Source organism: Diabrotica undecimpunctata, chromosome 4 (assembly GCF_040954645.1).
Source record: "Diabrotica undecimpunctata isolate CICGRU chromosome 4, icDiaUnde3, whole genome shotgun sequence".
In the NCBI taxonomy this organism is placed as follows: Eukaryota; Metazoa; Arthropoda; class Insecta; order Coleoptera; family Chrysomelidae; genus Diabrotica; species Diabrotica undecimpunctata.
This window is the reverse complement of record NC_092806.1, coordinates 154,607,886-154,630,079: the sequence shown is the minus strand read 5'-3', so window position 1 is coordinate 154,630,079 and position 22,194 is coordinate 154,607,886. Positions and strand designations below refer to the sequence as shown.

The following is a 22,194-nucleotide window of genomic DNA, read 5'->3' as shown; positions in this document are numbered from 1 at the left end:
AAACATTGGTTAGTGCTCTCAAAGATCTATATTATGGTTCAAACTCCCAAATGAAATTCGGAAACCTCTTAGCTGAAAAATTTGCAGTTACTAAGGGTCTCAGACAAGGATGTTGTATCTCTCCGACTCTATTTAAGATTTATATCTCTGCAGTTCTGAAACAATGGAAAAGGAAAGTCAAAGGAATGGGTATGCAATTGAACGATCAGGATTACATATATACTTTACAGTTTGCAGATGATCAGGTGGTAATCTCAAATGACAAAGATGACATGGAATACATGCTTAGAAAACTAATTAAATAATACCAGAAATGGGGATTAAATATCAATTTAGAAAAGACAAAATACCTCTCAATTGGAGCTGAAGCAGAACAACTCGATATCGATGACAATCAAAAAATAAATCCATGCAACGAATATAAATACCTGGGCGTTATCTTCGACCGTAGTGAAAAAGACGAACGAGAAATAGAACATCGAATTGTACAAGCACGAAGAGCTATAGCATGTTTAAACGGAATTCTATGAAGTAAAGAAATATCAAAGAAAAGAAAATGGAACATCTATGAGACAATGGTTAAAACTAGGCTACTGTATGGAGCTGAGACATGGAGAATAACCGAAAAATATAAGAAAAAGGTCGAAGCCACGGAAATGGATGCCATCAGAAGATCGATGAGAATATCAAGAGCCGACAGAATACGGAATGAAGTGATAAAACAACAAATGGGTATAGAGGGCACTATAGTTGAGGATATTGAGAGAAAACAGCTCATATGGTATGGGCATGTGAGCCGAATGGGGGACGAAAGATTGCCTAAAAAAACGATGATGTGGACCCCCAGAGAAGAGGAAACGAGAACGACCACCACAGAGCTGGACCCTGGGAGTTAGGAAAGCGATTAGCGCTCGAAATCTGGACGAAAACCTAACTCAAGACAGAATACAGTGGCGTTTGGGAGTCGGACAACGTCGTAAGACGTTATAAAAAACCGACTATATATATATATATATATATATATATATATATATATATATATATATATATATATATATATATATAAAAGTGTAGCACTAAACTAGCTATACAGAAAATTATGAGAGATATAGTTGATGGCTTGGAGGAAGGTCATTTTGTGTCTTTGACATTGTGTGACTTATCCAAAGTTTTGGATTGTGTTTCGCATGAATTACTGTTGGAAAAAAAAGCATAAATACGGTATTAGGGCAAACATTCTTAATCTATTTAGATCATACGTATCAAATAGAAAACAGACAGTTTTTCTTAATAACAGCTATTCTAAGTTTGCCACTGTCGAATATGGGGTTCCTCAAGGTTCGATATTAGGACCAACTTTGTTTCTTATTTATCTAAATGATTTATTTCACTATACTTTTCTTATAAAATTTGTTTGTTTCGCAGATAATACAACTCTCATTAATACTGATATTAATTTAATTTAAACATTAAAATAGATAGTGATACCCAGAAAGCAAAAAACTGGTTTGTTCATAATGGGCTGAAGCTAAATAAAGAGAAAAATCAGAATTTGATTTTTAGTTCCAATTGAAAGTATATCTCAAGAAATAGTGTTAAACTATTAGTAATCTTTCTAGATGATAATTTGGATTGGAGTACTCATACAGGTTACCTAAGTTCTAGATTTGCTACAAGTATATTTTTAATACGCAACTTAGTTTAAATGATTCCTAAAAGTACCCTTAGAGCCATTTACAGCATGCAATAACTGTTTGGGGTAATTCTTCTCACGCAGATCGAATTTTTAAACTACAAAAATGAGGAGTGAGGATACTTGCAAGGGCAGAGTATAGGGGACACTGTAAACCTTTATTTCTGGATTTAGGTATTATATATATATATATATATATATATATATATATATATATATATATATATATATATGAGACGATGATTGAAATTCATGCCAACGAAGGTAAGTTTAACATAAACTCCAGCTTCCATGATCACGATACAAGATTTAGAGCACAAAGAGCTTGACAAAGAGCATAGCAAAAGATTGTTATTGTTTAAGCTTAAAATTAAATCACACTTTTTGAAACATTGTTTCTATTCAAAAACGGAGTACCTACATACAGCTTTTACACAATAGTACTAGTTTGGTCAGGGTATTTGCCTATTATGATGATATTGCTTGTTTTTATATTTTTATTTAGTGTGTTTGTCGTTTCTTAAATTGTTAATATTAAATATCTGTTTGTAATGTTTAAATTCGCAAAAATTTTATATGTATGTATGTAAAAATTGTCACTATTCCTTTGACTGGTAAAAAACAAAACTGTTTTTGTATATTGACTAAATAAATTCTATTCTATTCTACTAAAAAAACTTAAACGAGAATCTGAGAAAATCGGTTTAAAAATGAAGCTTCATAAAAAAATGTGGTATCGAAGGCCATATGTACTTAGCTCACATGATCAAACTGGGCAAATAGGATCAAACGGCAGAAAACACTAGAATAATCCGACTACTTGGGCATCACTAGGAAGACTCAGTTTTGTGTTGAAAAGTTGTGTTGAAAAGAAAATGATATTCAACAGTTGTATGCTACCAGTTATTGGTACAACACACAAAGAGTTATCAGCCAATAAATTAAGAACAACACAGACTGCTATCAAACGGGCTATGTTATTAGTTCCTCTGAGAGAACATATACGAAACGAGCAGAGAACTCATGGGGATGCCTTTGTCAAGGCGTGGACGCAAATAAGCTGAAGAAGAATCTATTGTATGGATTTGAAACAGTAGATGTAGACATGCTTAGAAGATCGGCAGAAAAAGATAGATACAGTAGAGATAGAATAAAAAACAGAGAAGTAAAAGGAATCATGATCATAGAAGTTTCAACAATTGTTGATATAGAAATACGTTAACTAATTTGGCACGGGCATTTTAAATAAAGGACATTTCCAGAGATGTCGCCAAGACAAACTTTACGAGTTGATTCCTCCAGGCTTTCAAAAAGACCAAGGGTAAGTTGGATGTAAAATATCCAGAAACTGATGAGAGACCTAAGAGAAGATTACGGAAACAACAGAATAGAATGGAAACTAGAAATCAGACAGTCTCAAAGGACTCTATAAATCGATGTGTATTTATAAAAGAGATTTAGCTATTAAAGAAGACAGTTGGTTAAAAACTAGTAGCTAAAACATTTAAGAGAGACAACTGGGTTAAATAACATACAACGAAAAAAAAAATAGAAGCAAGCAAAACCATAAACGATCAAATAAAAAACTTATAAGGAACAATTTATTTGTACCGAGACTTTAAAAGAAATGTAAAGGATTAAGCTTATGAAAACAACACTACAAATAAAGAGATGCAGAGAGGGGGAAGACTCAGAAAGTCACAGCATTTTTCTTTTTCTCGTACACCGAAAATTGCAATTAAAAGAGTCAAAAAAAATGTAGTCAGTAAAGAAAAATAAAAAATTTGGTCGGTATAAACAGAAAAAAGGGAATAATAAAGAACAAAAAAGAGGAGGAAATGAAATAGCTCAATAATATAAAGTTTAGATGTTGTAAAAAGTCTTAAATCGTCAAATTATTATTAGAAACCTTCTTTTAGATACCTAAAGAATTTGATTAACATTATAAACATCTCAATGTGTGTTTTTTAAATGCTTTACAAAATTACCTATACGATTATAAGACAGTCGTATAAAAAATATAATGCACAACTCAACTAAAATTCGGAAACAAAGCCGGCTTGTCATATTCAGTTAAATCAATTAATTTTGTAAATAACACCTAAAGATTATTTGTAAAATAGATATTTTTTATCTTAATTCAATGTGTGAGATATAAGCACCACGTGTTCACAACAAATCTCTTCTATTTCCAAAAAATCGATCATACTCCTTTGGTCACATTTTCACTGTTACAAATAATTAACAATAACTAAAACTAATATTAATTAACAAAAACAAAATGGAATTACCGTGAATTTTCGTAAAAAGGGCACGCGGCGTGTTACCTTATATCGGTAACACTTAAAAACTGAAAATTCTAGACGCGACGTCGAAAAAGTCGGCGTGTGAGACGCCCCTTCCTCTACAGCGAAATTTTAAATATAGATATTGGCATTGCGACGCCTTGGCTTAACGCTTCTGCCGCAAGCTGAGATTTAGGACATTCTATCACAAATTTCCAAAATTATTTCACGTATGCCATACTGGATGAAACTTTTATGGCACAATTTGCTATGTCTGTTATCGATTTAAAAGAAATATCAGTATTGCCGGCCTCAAAAGCTGGAGTTGGGATTTTTTAAAAGTGTTTTACAGATCTTAGCAATATTTTCATTTTATATGACTACAGTTGAACCCGCTTATTAGAATACCGGTTATAGGAATATCCCGGTTTAAGGAATAGTTTGAGGTCCCGAAACGTTTCCATTTACTCCTTAATAAATTTATTCGTTTATAGGAATACATTTTAATAAAAATACTACTGCTTAATAGAATATTTATCAGGTTAAGGAATAACTGTCTATAGTACATTCAGTTCAATTTTTTATGCTCAGTTCGTTCCACGACTGTTTTGGTTGTTTCTCCAAAATCTCCGAATGGTAAGGTGGTTAATTATCTAAAACTATAACTGATGGTTCAGTTAGACTAGGTAACAGTTTCTCCTCAAGCCATTTAGCAAACATATCTGCATTAATGTTTTCATGGTAATCAGCAGATTTTGACTTTGAAGAAAAAACCAAATGATGTGTCTATTGCCTTCGCTATCTGTGTGTTTTATTGATTTTATGCTTTCGTTTTATCAAATTCTTTTAATTTCACCCTTTGCAAATATAGATGTCTCATTTAAGTATACGAATGTTGCCTTTTCAGATTTAAGTCTAGTATATTCTGTAGCGTTTTAAATTTTTTTAACTACGAAATATTTATATGTTAAAAATTTCTAAAGACGCCCCTGTTTGTCTGTTTGCAACATTTAAAATAATCAATATAATACGTGTTATGTGTTATTTTTTTACGAATTTATTTCCAGTTACCCAATTTAAAAGTAAATAATCAAGATGTTTTTTTGTCGGTTCGTTGCTAAGAACGAGGTTAAGGAGGGTAGATTGTTTGTTTAGGTTCATAGACCAAAACTAGCTGTGAGACGCGAGGAGAATTTATTTTGGTTGAATTTGTAAAATCTAACGCATAGGAGTCAAGCAAGAGATTTCAGAGTAGAAAGATGTTTGGGCGATTTTGAATCGGGAGTCGATTCAATTTTTTTTTTTAATGTCTTAAGGCCGGTTAAGGTGATAATAATGGCAGTTTAGAACAGAGTAATCACCATAAGATTTGTGCAGTACACCGGAACTGAAGAAATTTTAGAAAATGACTATATAGGATGTCCCACCAGCTTTGTTGTCGTTTGCCTGCTTGATCAAACCCCATTTACGTCTTAGATCGTCGTTCCTGAAGTATGGAAATTGTTTCCTTTATTCCTGTTGAGAGTTTTGTCCTTGCAGCTCCAATCCCAAAGATAGTAGCAAGTTTTTTTTTTTGAAGTTAAGTGGCAAAGTTTGTGAATCAAGGTAACAATTGACATATTAATTTTTCCAAATTAGACAGACATTTTTTTGCTAAAAGTAATAATTGCTTTCATTAAAATTTAAAACGATTTGTAATAATTAATAAATTTTTCCGTCGACCGACCATTTATGATCAATTTTAACACCCTCAAAATCATTGATTAATGACCCCTATTAATGAATGATTTTCTGTTAATGAACGATTTTATTATAGGCAACACAACATACATTGCTTGCATAAATTAATTAAACGCTCTGAGATTGGCAGTGACCTGTGGTGTAGGCAACCAAACATATACCTATTTATAAACCCACTAAAAAATTAATTTAACATGAGCCGATGTTAGTACTATCTGCCATTGTATGTCATTATTTACTTTATTGTTTAAAATTCTGTGTATTTGAAAAATCAAAGGATGGATATTGACGAAGAGTTTAATTTAACTCCACCAGAATTTAACTTCTTCTATCACAGAATTTACAGAGGTCCAAGAAGACTAAAATATAAATTTGTCAAAATGCTATACAGCAGATAATTATTTATCAATATCTTCCTTTAATTTCAGTAATTGTACCATTTCGAATATTAATGTTTACTATAATAAAACTACCACTAAGGAAACTTTGAATAAAGTCAATGAAAGCTGAAAAAATTGTTGTTTATCGTTAAGTAAATAAATATTTAAACTAAGATATCTTTATTTCTGAAAAGTACGGTCCACGGAAAAGTTTTGTAACTAACTCATGAATTAAAATGGCGATTAACAATCTCAAATATTAACGCACTCGCTTCGCTCGCGCGTTAATATATCTCAATTGTTAATCGCCCTTATTAATACACTTGTTGGTTAAATAACTATTAAATTTTATGGTTTAACTTAGCTGTCATTTTAATTGTTTTTTTTTTAATTTAATGTTAACATATAACAGCTAGCTTTATTTTTTTCGATATTAAATTGTTTTGTTTGTTTTAAAAAAAGGTTAATCTCTGTGCGGTAACATTGGTAAGTTTTTGTAGTATCTCCAACCCCTGGAGTTTGTAAACGGACACATGTAATTTTTTTTTTTTATTCTGTATTCTGCAACTATTTATATACTATATTTTTGTGCAATCTGTATTTTTGATAACTGTTTGTTTGAGACAAAATAAACGTTTTGATTTGTTTCTCTGATCCATTTTTTATTTATTTTAGAAAAATTTCCTAATCTGTTTGTGTTTCTTTATTTTAGGGAAGAAGAAATTTTCTTTCTTCCTCCAGCAGGAAGTCTTCTCGAAGCGGCGTCCATTTGAAGTAGCTAGAGGTATTTCTTGTCTGTCAATTTTATTCATTTTGTCCAGGAGATTTATGTAAGTATCCCTTTATTTCATTTTTTGGTAGTTACCCCAATCCAACCCCCCTGTTGTTCACTTATCCACGACCCCAGCTCTCCAGCTAACCTCTGAGTGCCGTTCGCACAAGTAACGATTGTTTTGCTTGCCCTATCTTCACCCCCATTAGTTTCTGTCCCCAATTTTCTACCTCTATGTTCTTACCCTGAGGTAGGCAAAATATAATATCGTTACAATTCTCTTAAAAATTTAATTCTTTTGTGAACCACACTGCTAATTTCGCATAAAAGTAACCTATTATTTTCCAATGGCTAGTCCTCTTAATTTCAGAAACTTGTCTTTCTTTTATTTTGGTCAGTAAAGTATCTAAACTGCAACGCATTTGATACAAAATATTGCGAATTTCAAATTTTTCTCCATCAGGTAAGTCAATTCTCCTAGAATGTTTAAGAGTTGTTTTCTCGTCTTCGTGATACTCAGTCGCAGTAAGATCTTCTTGAGAATCTCTGGCAGACTTCATTACAGTTTTTAGCTTACTTTCACTTATCCCGATTGCGTCACAAACGCGTTGATTTATACACAATAATGACTAAAGGTCCACCATTGTCTCTTTCCGTGGTAAATTATTTATGCACATTTGCAATTAATTCATCAATATCCAACTTACGTCTAGGCATGATGGTCACTTAAAACTACACGTTTGAATTACAATATACCGAGTTTAGGTCAATATGACAGAAACTTTCTAACAGTTGTGGTTGACAGTTAAAATATATTATAACCGCTTACAAAGATCCTAAACACATTAAGCAAATTAGCCCAATGATCATTAGGAATGCCGATTGTAATTTAATTATATTATTTAATTATAAAAAGTTTACATAATTTAGCAAAGTGTTAATCATTATAGAAACATCCATAGGTCATAAAGTACCTTTTTACTTGTCTAAAAGTGTCTATTGCCCACCCACTTCATTGGCATAAATTTTTAGAAACAGTTAACTTAGAATTAATAGTTAATTTATAAATTACCCAGAGAGCTACTTGTTTGCAAAAGAATTAGGGCGTCATTAACTTTGAAGAGAAGGGATCTTACTTTAAAACTGTTTCTACATAATAGGCTGAAGCTAAATGAAGAGAAAAATCAGAATTTGATTTTTAGTTTCGATTGGAAGTATATCTCAAGAAATAGTGTTAAACTATTAGTAATCTTTCTAGATGATAATTTGGATTGGAGTGCTCATACAGGTTACCTAAGTTCTAGATTTGCTACAAGTATATTTTTAATACGCAACTTAGTTTATATGATTCCTAAAAGTACCCTTAGAGCCATTTACAGTGCGCAATAACTGTTTGGGGTAATTCTTCTCACGCAGATCGAATTTTTAAAGTACAAAAAAGAGGAGTGAGGATACTTGCAAGAGCAGAGTATAGGGGACACTGTAAACCTTTATTTCTGGATTTAGGTATTATGCCACTCATGGACGTATAAACACAGATGGACTCAGTTATTTACATAAAAATGTGAAGCCAAAATTATTTGACTAGGTCACATTCTCAGCACCTTCAAATGTTGTCACATTTTTTTATTAAAATATCTTATTCACGTATCGCTGAAAATATTACTATATTTATTTTATACTCTACAGGTGCTATCAAACCAAAATAATAATTTATTACTTATATTAATATATTTAATTGTAATTAAAGCATCAAATGTGCACATAGTGTGCATATCATTTAATAATAGCGTATAACAGATATCAACCAATTATTTTATATGTAGAAGCACTGAAACCTATTTATTAATGGCAACGGTGTTTACATTTCTCTGTCTTATGGCTCTACGTCAAACTTCAAATGCTGTTCCATGTCATGTCCATGTTTGTTTACTTTTTACCCAAGATGAGGAAAAGTTGTTTTTCGATATTTTGGCTGTATTTTAAGTGATATTTGTAAACAGTTAAATAAACAAATTATAATAATGGTGCTACAGTTTTGCATTTGCAAAAAAAACGAAATATTTACATCCCAATGTCTCATTTAATTTGTAAGTACTGTTTGTTTACATTATTTAAGATGAGGAACTGAGGAAGCCTGTGTGTTTACATTTTAAAATATGTCTTTCATAGGCGTACCATTGGGTTTATTCATATTAATTAATGTACTGAACAAGATATTAGTTCATGAAATTAGTATAGACATTTTTAAATTGTAAGTAGACATCATCTGATTAAAAAGATCTGTTTAGTAGCTTTTTAATTTAATATTTCTCATGAATTAACAATAAATGAGTGAAATGAATAAAACTCATTTATTTTTCTACGTAGGTTTCCAAATAATATTGATTAATGATTAAACTTACTCTAAACTTCAACAGAGAAAACAGTATAAAAAAACCTTTTAAAAGCATCCTTTTTGGTTATTTAAACTTGTAAGGAAGCTGAAAAATATTTCAGATTTTTTAAATAAAACTATAAATATCTACAACAGACTAGTTAAAAACTTTATGAATATTTTGATTAATAAAACCATACAAAATGTCCCAAAATCAATCTATGAGCATTTTGGTGACCATATGTATGATGAAGATGCAATCGATGGTCACTCTATGCAACTTTTAAAATTGTTTCTTGAGAAATATTTTAAAATTGGAATTCATCATGAAACGAGGACTACTTTAGATGCTAACACCGTGCGCATAAGAAGCGTTCTTACTAAGACTGTTTTTCGCAATCAATAAAAATTTATTTCTATACCAACGTTTTCTATTATGTCTATTTACCATTTTTACTTTAATATTTCTGTTCGGTAAATAGCTTTCCAATAATTTATACATTTTCACGCCTACTTTTTAATAAGTAGGTATATTTGCAAATAATTTTATGTCAAATGCCAGCAAGAGCTTTGGAATGATCAATAAATAATTTTGTAGCAGAAACCCTTACTACGTGGAATCTATTGATATTGTATTAAAACAAATTTGTCACAATTTGAAAAAATATGTTTTAACACATTATCAATAAATATTGGTATGTACTTAAATTTGACAAATGTATATTTTTTAATTGTTTTTTTTTATCGTAGGATTATTTGATACCTATTAAAAAATTAACTTGAGCTCAACTATATTTTATTGTATTAATTTTAAAGCAAATAAAATTGTATTTTATTTTTTCTATAAAAACGTGTTTTTATACATTATTACTACTTCCAATTATTAACGTCTGAATAATTATCCCCGCGAGAAAAATACAAGCACGCTTATGCTCATTGAGGAAGTATCACAGTCTATCGATACCCGTTTTACTCCCCTTTACCCTCTTGTCCAGGAATATCGAAGCTTCAAAACAGTGTGTGTTTAAGGTATCTTATTGCTGGGTCCATCTATGTTTATACGTCCATGATGCCACTATATATATATATATATACATATATATATATATATTATATATATATATATATATATATATATATGAGACGCTGATTGAAATTCATGCCAACGAAGGTAAGTTTAACATAAACTCCAACTTCCATGATCACGATACAAGATTTAGAGCACAACGTTTCAGGTTGACAAAGAGCATAGCAAAAGATTGTTATGATTTAAGCTTAAAATTAAATCACACTTTTTGAAACATTGTTTCTATTCAAAAATAGAGTACCTACATACAGCTTTGACACAATAGTACTAGTTTGGCCAGGGTATTTGCATTAACTTTGAAGAGAAGGGATCTTACTTTAAAAGAAAAAGTTGATGTAATTGAATAGGCGAAACAATCCAAGTACAGTCAAATCAAAATTGCTAAAAAATTTGGATTCACAATTTCAAGTTTCACAAGTTCAAGTGAGCAAAAACCAAGTCAGTTTCGTCAACGATTGGCGAGCTAATTCAAAATCGACCCCAAAACGAAAACGTAGTCGGAAAGATTCAGATGTCGAACATGCATTAGCCGAGTGGTTTACTCAGAAGAGAGTCCGAAATGTTTCTATCAGCGGTCCAGTTTTAAAAGAAAAAGCTGAAAATTTGGATAATGTGAACTTAAAGGCGACAAATTGGATGGTTTTGTAGATGGAAAAATCATTCACAAGTTTCCTTCAAAAAAATTATTGAAAAAGCAAATGATGCCGATGTATCTGCTACAAATAAATAGATAAAGAATATGTTACTTTCATTGATTAAAAATTATGAACTAGTGTACGTGTACAAATGTGACGAAACCTCCGGATGTCACCTTTTGTTTCCTAGAGAACAAAGCTGTAGGCGAAAAAGTTCCAAAGAACAGATTGACGTGCTGTGCTAATTCCGATGGAAGCATAAATTGCCACTTTTTGTTATTGGAAAATCAAAAAGTTCAAGGTGTTTCAAATGTGTAAAATTATTACCCGTAAAATACAGTTTCAATAAAAATGGAGTGCTTAATTTAAAATTATTAAGTTACTGTGATTTGAAGTTCAGGAAATGGCGTATCATTTGTAAACATCCTGTATTTAGAAATTCGATTTCGATTTAAATTCCTGAAAGAATGTTTACCTACGCTTTTGGTTGCAAAGATTTTCAAGACTTTGTAAATGAATTACATACTAACTTCGAAAAGATTGTCCCTATCTGCTAAAGTGTTTAAAAAGAGATGAATACTTTAAAAATATGAAGTGTTAACTTATGACATCTTATACAAATGAGAACTTCAATAATACTAATAGCGGGGTAAAATCAAAAACGTTTTCTACTCGAACCGATCTAAATACGAAGAAAAGACATGGTTACTATATACAGTTAGGTTAGGTTAGGTTAGGTTAGGTTAGGTTAAGTTCTATATATGTACATGATTTTGAGATAAAACTATCCACCTTAAATAACTTTTAAACTTCTAATTTTTAGGAAAAGCGCAGAAACACGCCAATTAATTTTTGAAGGGGCAGACAATATGTCATATTTAAGCTTGTCGGGAAAGGCACCGTCTCACCCCCCGTATCATCCTTTAATTATTTTTAAATTACTTCTACATTTAGAATGGACATTTCACCACTACCAAAGATTTTTACAATAATTCTTCAAAATGACTTCCATTCACTTCCATACAATAGTACAATCAATTTTGAAATTCTTCACTTGTCGACATTCATCCTCTATTCTTTGTCGTAAATCATTTAGAGATTCTGGTTGAGTAGCATACATTTTTTTTAAACCCCATAAGAAGAAATCTAGAGGTGTTAAACTCAGTGACCTAGGTAGCCAACCCATTTTCTGTCTTCTTCTACCTATCTAACGAGCGGGAAAAGTTTCGTTTAAAAATTGTCGCCCAAGTCTAGCCGAATGTATTATACATTTTTGAAATCAGTACAAAAAAGAGAATCCAAATATAATTTAAAAAAGGGGGGAAGTAATAAAAAAAATAACGGGGGGTGAGAGGGTGCATGGGTGCATTTCCTAGCAATCTTAAATATGTCATAATGTCTTCCCCTTCAAATAATAATTGACGTGTTTTTGAGCTTTTCCTAAATATTAGAAGCTTAAAAGTTATTTAAGATGGATAGTTTTATCTGAAAACACTGTATATTATTTATATTTTGTCTAAAATATACACATTTTGGTACAGCTACAAAATTACTTCTAATTTATGCATTACTTCGCGTAATTCTACAGATTTGTCCGTTTTTAATTACTAAACACCTAATAATTTTATATACATAGTATTATATTATTCTCTTTATGTTTGTAATAAAAGTTAATATGCCATTGAAAGGTAACTGCCTTCTTGTGCGCCGCGTTGGCAGTGCTTTTCGTATTTTTAGAAACACCTATTATACCTACTCTTAGTCATGTGGGTGCTAATGAGGGAGCCATTACATAGTCATTAATAAAAGTTCTCCGGAAATAAATTAAATGAATGAGTTTTTGAATAACGAGTTCTAAGACTTCCTCATTCCTTTTTCTAAAGCAGATCTAAACGTAGAGATCGACTGTATATCAAATAATGAATTTAAGAAAATAAATATATACAATTAGTCCAAGCTCTAACCTGGAGTAACCTCCAAATGTTTGCAACTCCAAACTGTTGGTTATAATTTTGTTATGGCACTTTTAAGGTGCAAAAAAGGTGTTTTTTAATATTATAATTTTTATTGTATGAAATCAACATTTCAACGTAAATCTTTAATTTGAACTATGCTACAATAAATTGATCCAATAGTTTACGCAAAACTAATGATTGATGGTCCAAAACTGTCAATTTTTCTCCAATTTTACTTTTTGAAATTTTGCAAAAATTATTTTTTTATGCAAAAATCATTATATGTTAACTCTTTTAATTATAAATCGAATGAGACATTGGAAGATCCGATTGGTCTATTCGTTTTCGAGATACGTTTATTTGTTTATAAAAATTCTTAAATGTTTATAAATTTTGCAGGGTCATAACTGTTTTTATAAAAAAGATAGAGTTATAATTCTAAATGGATTCCCTTCTTCGTCGATTTTATTTTGATGTAGAAATAAAAATATTTGATTAAAACATGTTTCAACCCCTTATTTATTGCTTTAAAGTAGAGGTAACTTTTGCGTACAAAATTAAGTCAAGACAAATGTTTTCTACGACTAATTAGCTTAATTTGTTTAAAAAATCACAGCTGCTTTGTTTATAACAATTAGGAATTAAAACCGGCGCCATTCAATAGTTAAAGGCCTATATTTTATGAATATATAATTTTTATTTTACAAAAAAAAACCGCTATTTAAAGCCAAAAAGTATAAGTTAAGTTGATTGTTTTTTTTTATCTGGGGTAGCGGAAAATTTTACGAAACATGGGTGATATTTGTTTGGCTGAGACTAAAACTTTAATGACTATTAACATTTCTTTTTAAATTACTCTTAATCAGCTTTATTTTACATATGCTATATTTTTTTTACTCTTTAAATAAAAATGTTTTAATACTCCACGAACTTATTAGCAAAAAGAGGATTATATTATATGGAAAAAACTCGTACGTCTCAGTTATAACAAGCTGTAGTCTAAAAATTATCAAAACAGCTAAAAAAATGTACTATCAGAATCATCTGGGAAGCTCTAAAAATGTTGCAAAAGAAACTTAATATATCGTCCATAATAAACGATCTTCAAAATAAAACTGACACAGCTCAAACATTTTCTCTTCCAAACTGTGAAAATCTAAATGAACACTTCGTTAATGTGAGTAAAAATATAACACCAACTATTTTGCCACAACAATATCCTATTTCCTATCTCCCCAATTCAAAAAAGGTCTAGAATTCATTCTTTATAAGACCAGTTGATAAATCTGAAATGATCCAAACAATCAGTAGTATCAAAAGCAAATATTCCTGTAGTAGCCCGACTCATGTCCTTTTTCGTTGAAAACAACTTTTTATCACAAAGTCAGTTCGGCTTTTTATCTAATAAATGTACCAGTTATGCTATGTTTTCTGTACTACATGAGGTCTATCAAGCACCAAACAATCGTGTTTACGCTGCCACTGTTTTTTGTGACTATCCCAAAGCTTTTGATTGTGTAAATCACATTTTGATAAAAACAACTAAATTTCTACGGAATTCGAGGTATTTCTTTGAATTTATTCCAATCTTTCTTGAGGAATAGGAAACAACTAGTTAGAGCAAATGATACTGGCTCTAGTCACAAAAGCATTGTGTACCACAAGGTTCAGTATTGGGTCCTTTACCCTTCCTTATCTTTATAAATGGCATCAATAACTTAAAAATCAATGGAAAAAATTTTCTTTTTGCTAATGATACCAGTATCATCTGGAGGAACTCTAATATTGCAACTCTTCATGCAACTATAACTTCTGATCTACTTAAAATAAAAACCTGGTCCGATTCTAATTTACTCTCTTTTAAAGTGGATAAAACAGTAGCATTATCCTATAAAGGAGCTCTTCAACCCTTGCTTCTTAATAACAGCAAGATCAGTATTTCAGTATACAGTATATTATCAAAATTTCTTGTTATTTTTATAGACAGCAACCTTAAAAATGGTCCCTTCATATCGATTTGTTAAGTAAGAAACTAGCCTCAGCCTGCTATGCAATAAGATCTGTTTCGAAGGAAATCAATTTAGCATCTTTCAAAATAACATATTTTTCTTTGTTCGAGTCTCTGGTCGGAGTTCGAGTCTTATTGGGGTTCCAGTACAGCTGCCCTTCTTCTTCTTATGGTGCCCTATCCAATTAGTGGATGTTGGCGACAATTCTGGCATACTCCTCTCGGTCTTGTGTGGCTCTAAAGAGTGCATGGGCATTGAGGTTTGTCCAATCCCTTATGTTTTTAAGCCATGAGTATTTCTTTCTTGCGATGCCCTGTTTTCCTTCTATCTTCCCTTTCATAATAAGGTTTAAGAACTGGTACTTGAAATTTCGAAATATATGATCCAAATAAGCAGTTTTTCTTCTTTTTATGATTGGCAGCAATTCTCGTTCTCTGCCCATTCGATTTAATACTTCGACATTTGTTGTGTGATCTGTCCAAGGAATTTTAAGTAGTCTTCTAAATAACCACATTTCAAAGGCCTCCAATCGGTTCATCTCCTTGGCCTTTATGGTCCAGATTTCTAGACCATATAGCAGTATGGAGTAAATATAACATTTTACAAAGCGATATATATCACAATGTGACATCAACCATATTCTTTTTAAGTGCGATAAACATAGGTATGAAACAGATCAGAATCAGCTGTATTCAAAACTATCAGAACTTAAAATTCAGACTCCCATAAACATCACCCATTTACTCTCCTTAGATAGTAGAGAAGTATACGAACTAATATGTAACTTTTTATTTAAAGTTGGTTACATTATTTAAAAACTAATATCTTACATTACAATTCTGTGGCTAAAGGACTAGTTTCCAAGCCAACTCACCAAACACACACACACACACACACACACACACACACACACACACACACACACACACACACACACACACACACACACACACACACACACACACACACACACACACACACACACACACACACACACACACACACACACACACACACACACACACACACACACACACACACACACACACACACACACACACACACACACACACAAAGCGATATCGAAGCGTTAAGTTAAGGCTGCTGTTGCTTAGCAAGGTTCTCGTATTAGTAAATGCTGTTCTGGCTTGCTCAACCCTGCTACGTATCTCTATGTCTGGATCTAGATCTTCAGTTATCCAACTACCAAGATATCTGAACTTGGGGACCTTTTGGATGTTCTTATTGTTTACTCTTATATTTAATTGCATATTTCGTGTTCTGCTAACCACCATTACCTTCGTCTTGTCTATATTAATCTTCAAGCCCAGTCGTTCTCCTTCAATATTTATTCTATCCATTAGTCGTTGTAGCGCTTCTTGGCTATCAGCTATTATGACTGTATCATCAGCATAGCGAAGATTACTAATAGTCTGTCTGTTGATTTTGATTCCATCGTCAGTGTCACTTAAGGTTCTATCGAAAATCGTTTCAGAGTAAAGATTAAAAAAAAGGAGTGACAGAACACAACCCTGTGGTATACCTTTTTCGATTGAGAAATATGATGTAGATTCCAGTCCTACTCTCACAGATGCCACTTGATTCATATAAAGGTTCTTTATGATTTTAAGGTCATTCTCATCTATTGAACGTTCCAGGAGCAATCTTAGTAATTCTGAATGATTAACACAATCTAACGCTTTCTGGTAATCTATAAAGCATAGGAAGACATATTTTTGCTGATCCCTGTATTTCTGAAGTAGGACAGTTAAGCTATAAAGTGCTTCTCTTGTGTCAAATCCTTGTCTGAAACCGAACTGTGTGGGGGTAATGTCTCTTTCACACCTGTTGTATATTCTTGTGTGAATTATCTTTAAGAAGAGTTTTAGGACCTTAACTTAAAATACCTAATATTGGCATTTTAAATATTGTATATTGGTATCTAAGCCAATACGGAAATAGTTAGAATGAACATATTCAACGAATTTCCGAAAGAAGAAGCTTCCGCTAAAAACTTTCGTAGATTCCCAGAAATTAATATTTTGTATGTATTTTGAATTTTATTTACAACAATAGTCTTTTAGAATGCATTTATCTTCAAATGATTTCCTCGCGTAAAACTATTTCTGTTCGAAGATGGCTCGTTTAATATTTCGGTTCTAAAGGCCACGCGTCAGTGAAGAAGTTTGATGGGTTTGAACAGCTGGGCGTAGCTGAACTACCAAAAGATGCGTTCGGCAAGTTTATTTCTAGAAACCACAAGTAATTTTAAAGGAATCGAAACATTTTCGTGATATTTTTTGATGTTAGTAAAATGATATTACTGGAATAGAAATAGATTACGTATTTCACAAAAAAGAGCTACATGAGGTGTTTTGATTAATGAGGATTGTTGATATGTATAAGTATTACTTAATATCTGAAATTACTACGATTTAGATTTTTTTATTAATTTGCAAGACGTTTGTATTTCCAAACGAAAGACTACTGCCAAGAATTGCTTAACGATAACGAAATCGTGTTATAAGTTCGTCCATATGGTCGGGTTCTGCTTTATAAGAAAAAATATTCAAGACATTACTAAAAAAAAAGAATTTAACTCCGTTGATGTCGGAGTTCATTCAATTGCTCCCCTTCTATCAATCCATATATCGTCGAACAAGAAGAGATTCATGAGGTGAAACATCGTTCTGCTGGAAATGTAAACAATTCTCCTGTAGGACTAAATTACCTATCTTCATCATCGTTTGCTAAAACTACTTGATCACCTGCAAATAATAGGTGTACAGAGTGTCTTGCTCCATCTCTATACCCATTCTGTAACACTTCCTGCACCAGGTATCTAGTATCTCCTGAATATATACTTTAAATTGAGTTGGGGATAGGCAGCAACCCTGTCTTAATCCTTTATTCACTCAGAAAAATTCTGACATCATTGTGCCCACTTTTACCACTGCTATGTTATTTTTATAAATATTATAACAGCTTTCACATCAAGATGGGTATTTAAGTTCCCTTCTTAAGTACATTTTCATGTAATAGGTATTCCTATTAAATACATAAATTAATTACGTAATCAAAGGGAAATGAAACCAAATAACCAGAAAGCACTTAAGCACTGTTTGTCACAAGTGAACACAAATTGTAGGATAGATACTTGGGAAAGGTACAAATGAAACACAACTTATTTTTACTTCTTACGTATATTTATTATACTTCTTGTAATCTATATTTGTGAAAGCACTTATACACTGTGATACTCTTAGAAAATATAGCTTTCTCTGTTATTTACTATTGACCATATTTTCTAAACTCAATAATTATTTTCCCAACATGTTAACACCCTATATAGTAATATAAGCAGGTCTGTACTATTAAGTAAACTCCACTTTTTGAAATAATATTATATTAACTATAAATGACAAAGTTTGTATTTACATTATGATATGTAGGTGTCATTTATCAATATTTTATTATTTGTACAATTTTCCGTTTTATTGAGAAGTCCACATTATATACAGCATCACTCTCATGAAATGACTAGGTGATTTCTTGCTAGTTTTTTAATAATATACAAAAATAATTTAACACTTTTGGTTATAAATAACAAATATTCTCCTATCTCAAATTTTCTTCTATGGTAGTTTCAAGGGTCTGATACTCTGTCTATTATGCTTAATCTACTCCTTAGAGTAAAATGACTCTTCCCAGCTCTACTAATGATGAAATAGTCAATCTATTTGCCAATTATTTTTCAGGTACATATCTTGATAGTGAGTATAATTTACCTAATTTTGAATTGGACTGTAGTGTGGATTTCCAGATTCTGAAATTTAGTCTGACTGATGTTTTCGGGGGAATTATGAGTTTAAAAACTATTTTTCAGGGCCTGATGGTATACCTGCACCACTTAAGAACTGTATTTTTTCCCTTTGTAAACCTTTATAACAATTTTTTAATTTATCATTGTCATCATCGGTATTTCCACAATATTGGAAAAATAGTTTTCTTAAACCTATCTATAAATCTGGCAATCGTGAGTGTGTTAACAATTATAGAGGTATAACTATTCAATCAGCAATCCCGAAACTTCTTGATAAATTGGTATCGATAAATCTCACCTGGGCTTGCTGAAACTAAGTCCAAGTTGCAGTCTACATTGATGGATTGGAGAGCGTTCAGCGAAAGTTTCTAAGATATTTAGCTTTTAAAGCACATATTAGTAAAAGATACTGAAAATTATTTCATTGATTATTCTGTAATATTGCCTCAATTTAACATTGCTACACTGAAAAACCACAGGTTGAGAGCGGATGTTTTTTTAACCATTGTCATTTGATATAGTTTTAATGTACAAATTTTTACTGTTTAATTATTTCTTTGTTATTGTTTTGATGTTTATTGTACATGATCTTTACTTTTTACTATTTTTTATATTCTATTGTAAATGGTTCTACCGTTGAAATAAATAAATAAATAATGTTCTTTCTCCACTGTCCCAAAATATTCTTATTTCAAAGGGGAAAATCATTTTAAAGAATCCTTTGAGATTGCGTCTACAAGGAATACACTGAAAGTTTTGAACAGAACCACCTAGTTGAAGTTACTTGACTTTATAAACATGATTTTATTAAATTTTGACATATCTTGTTATGTTAAGGGGCTACAGCATTTTTTCTATTTTTTTATGCGATAATATATCCCTTCAAGAATATCCAGTTAAAATTTCAGAGTGATCAGAGCAAAATTGATGGAGTTATAGACATTTATGAGTGAAACACATAAACTAACGAAATCTTCTAGATTTTTTTGTCAACACATGATCCAGTTATAAGTTACTATTAACACTGCAAAGAGACTTTAATTGCATCTTGGAAAATTAACTATCATTCGCTCAATTTTTAATATTGCTGTACCAAAATTTCAGAAAGTACTGTTGAAATGTACTATAATGTACCAATGGTATAAATAAATTTATATTAAAGAATTTTTCAAAAAATAACTCTTAAACTATATTTTAAATATTAAAAATAAACTCTACCCCTCCCCTTAAACATCATTGACAGATTGAAAATCCATCGCATGTTTTAGCAACAAATTTTCAAAACAATCAATTTCATGAAAAAAATAGAAATCTGGACACTATTCATGTGATGATTTTATAGTTGGCCTAACAATAATGTGTAAATTGATTTAAATTGTTTACACATATGAAAAATTCAAGCATATAAAAGTTCATAAGAAGTCGTGTGTCCATTTTTTTTTGCTACATCACACTAAACGATTCAACAAAGGCAGCTCAAATTTGATAGGGAACATCGTGACTGATAAAACAGTGTGGAAGTTTTTCCAAAAAGAAGAAGAAGAAGCAAAGAGTATCCTTCACTCCAAGTTTTGGCAAATAAATGGTCAAAAGTTTTTTTGAAACAATGAGACATGTCACAATTTCTTTAGATAATGGTAGAACCAATAATACTGAATAGCATACAACTATTTGTTGGCAGAAGTAATTGATGAACTCTGCAAAAACAACCTAAATCATTGTATTCTCTTGCAACAAGGCAATGCCAGCTTTCACAATCCTCATATAACACATGTAACTATTTGAAGAAGAACATCGATCTGATGATTCATCCTGCATTCAGTCATCTTGGCACCATGTGATTTCTTTGTGTTCCCAATAATCAACAACAAACTATGTACTAGACAATATGATGCCAGCTGAGGCAGTCAAAGCATACAAAAATCTGTTTTTTCTGAGATATATATTTCTGACTTGAATGAAAGCTTTGTCAATTGGTTTGTTTGAATGAAAAAGTATATTATCTTAAATAAAAATACTATGAAAAACAATGAAGATGGCCTTTCCCAAAAATATGTTTTCCTTCTATTATTTATGTAAATCTTTAAGCATTATGTCTCGTATCGTCATTAAGTGTAAGGTTAAATTTGACAGAACAAAAGAAAACCAATAAAAAGTGCGATAAAAATTGAATTTCAAATATTTCCAAAACTAAAAATTATCCATGTATTTACTCGAAATCACATTAAGTTTTATTGAACAAAAATATATAAGTATAACTTAAATTAAATTATTGATCCTATTATATTCGATCCAGTGCCTCTAACATCACAATACTGTTACCTCGAACTACCTAAAACATAAGAAAAATATAAATTAATAACATTTTTTCTAGTTCAATGAACATTTAAAAACCCAAACTTTGGGTTGAATTAACACATAATAATCATAACAAAATAATAAGAGAATAACTCAAACTAGACCTAAATAAATATACATTAGGGCAGAAAATAATATAAAGATAATCACTCACAAAATGATATATTTATATCAAAGAACATGTGTAGTTAAATGATGTGAAGGAGACACAATAATACTAATTAGATACTAAGGTACCTTGTGGTATCTTGGGGTTTAAATAAATGAGTACACATTAAATAGCAACAAGGTAAAAAAGTTGTTATAATGTACAGAATATAAACCAAAAAACCCACACACAAAAATATTATGTTTATCAAGTGAAAATATATTTACCACCATTCCAATATTATTCTTAGATCCATCTTTGCACTCTTCAATCGATTCATCGATTACTAAATTCATGAAAGGGTCAAATCCTCGCAAAATTCCTGTAACTTGCCGGCCACCATTCAACTTAAGTGACATTTTTTTATCCATATATCTACAAAAAATATGTTAATATTTACTATTTATTTAAATATTTATTCTTACTTTTTTAATTCTGGAGGGTGAGCTTTTGACATTTTTGGAGTAGTCTAGTTTAACAAAGAATAAATATACTGTGGAGGGTGGAATAAAACGAAAAATAACGTTTACTTTCTTTAAATAAAATCCAAGCTTCAATGAATGAGGAGCACAGTAAAATAAACCTAGATTGGTGACAAAGATAGCCAAAAAAAGCACGTTTTTATTTGGCACCCTTCCGTTTGGTGGCACTGCTAGTCTCGTTCTGTACGTTGTTCGTTTTCACTTTATGTTAATGTCAATAATCCTTCGTTCCTTCCTTAGACAAGGAAAGAGAGGTTCCTTCCCTTAATAAGAACAAGACGCCATTATTGTTATTATATGTTTAATTTTTCATAAATAGTGTAAAATGTACAATTTTAGACGATTTTTAATTATGAAATCAAACACATTAGATGGAAATATGAAGAACTGACCAAAAAAGTTGTTCTAGATTATCCGTGTTCAATTTTCAACAGAAACTACAACAATTTT

General features: G+C 31.1%; 2 protein-coding genes across 4 annotated transcripts in view; both read right to left on the bottom strand.

Moving 5' to 3' along the window:
- The window catches only part of Msp300 (Muscle-specific protein 300 kDa), a 477,430-nt gene extending 473,372 nt beyond the window's left edge, over nucleotides 1-4,058 (bottom strand). For all 3 annotated transcript variants that reach the window (XM_072530648.1, XM_072530657.1, XM_072530658.1), the window contains exon 1: nucleotides 3,985-4,058. The gene's annotated coding sequence lies outside the window, so the exon portion shown is untranslated. The remainder of the gene's footprint in view (nucleotides 1-3,984) is intronic.
- Nucleotides 4,059-20,962: 16,904 nt separating this feature from the next.
- On the bottom strand, nucleotides 20,963-21,850 carry SNRPG (small nuclear ribonucleoprotein G). The gene is made up of 3 exons (XM_072530641.1): nucleotides 21,688-21,850; nucleotides 21,490-21,637; nucleotides 20,963-21,088 (listed from the first exon to the last, which is right to left on the bottom strand). Exons 1-3 carry the CDS (start codon nucleotides 21,717-21,719, stop codon nucleotides 21,038-21,040), a joined length of 231 nt encoding a protein of 76 aa, XP_072386742.1. The 5' UTR covers nucleotides 21,720-21,850; the 3' UTR covers nucleotides 20,963-21,037.
- Nucleotides 21,851-22,194: the final 344 nt, after the last annotated feature.

Bases quoted from the DNA above. Each gene is read 5' to 3' on its own strand.
- SNRPG (XM_072530641.1), bottom strand. From the start codon at position 21,719: ATGTCAAAAGCTCACCCTCCAGAATTAAAAAA. The intron at 21,638-21,687 runs GTAAGAATAAAT...TATTTTTTGTAG, and splicing joins CACCCTCCAGAATTAAAAAA to ATATATGGATAAAAAAATGT. The intron at 21,089-21,489 runs GTAAATATATTT...CTTATGTTTTAG, and splicing joins AGAATAATATTGGAATGGTG to GTAGTTCGAGGTAACAGTAT.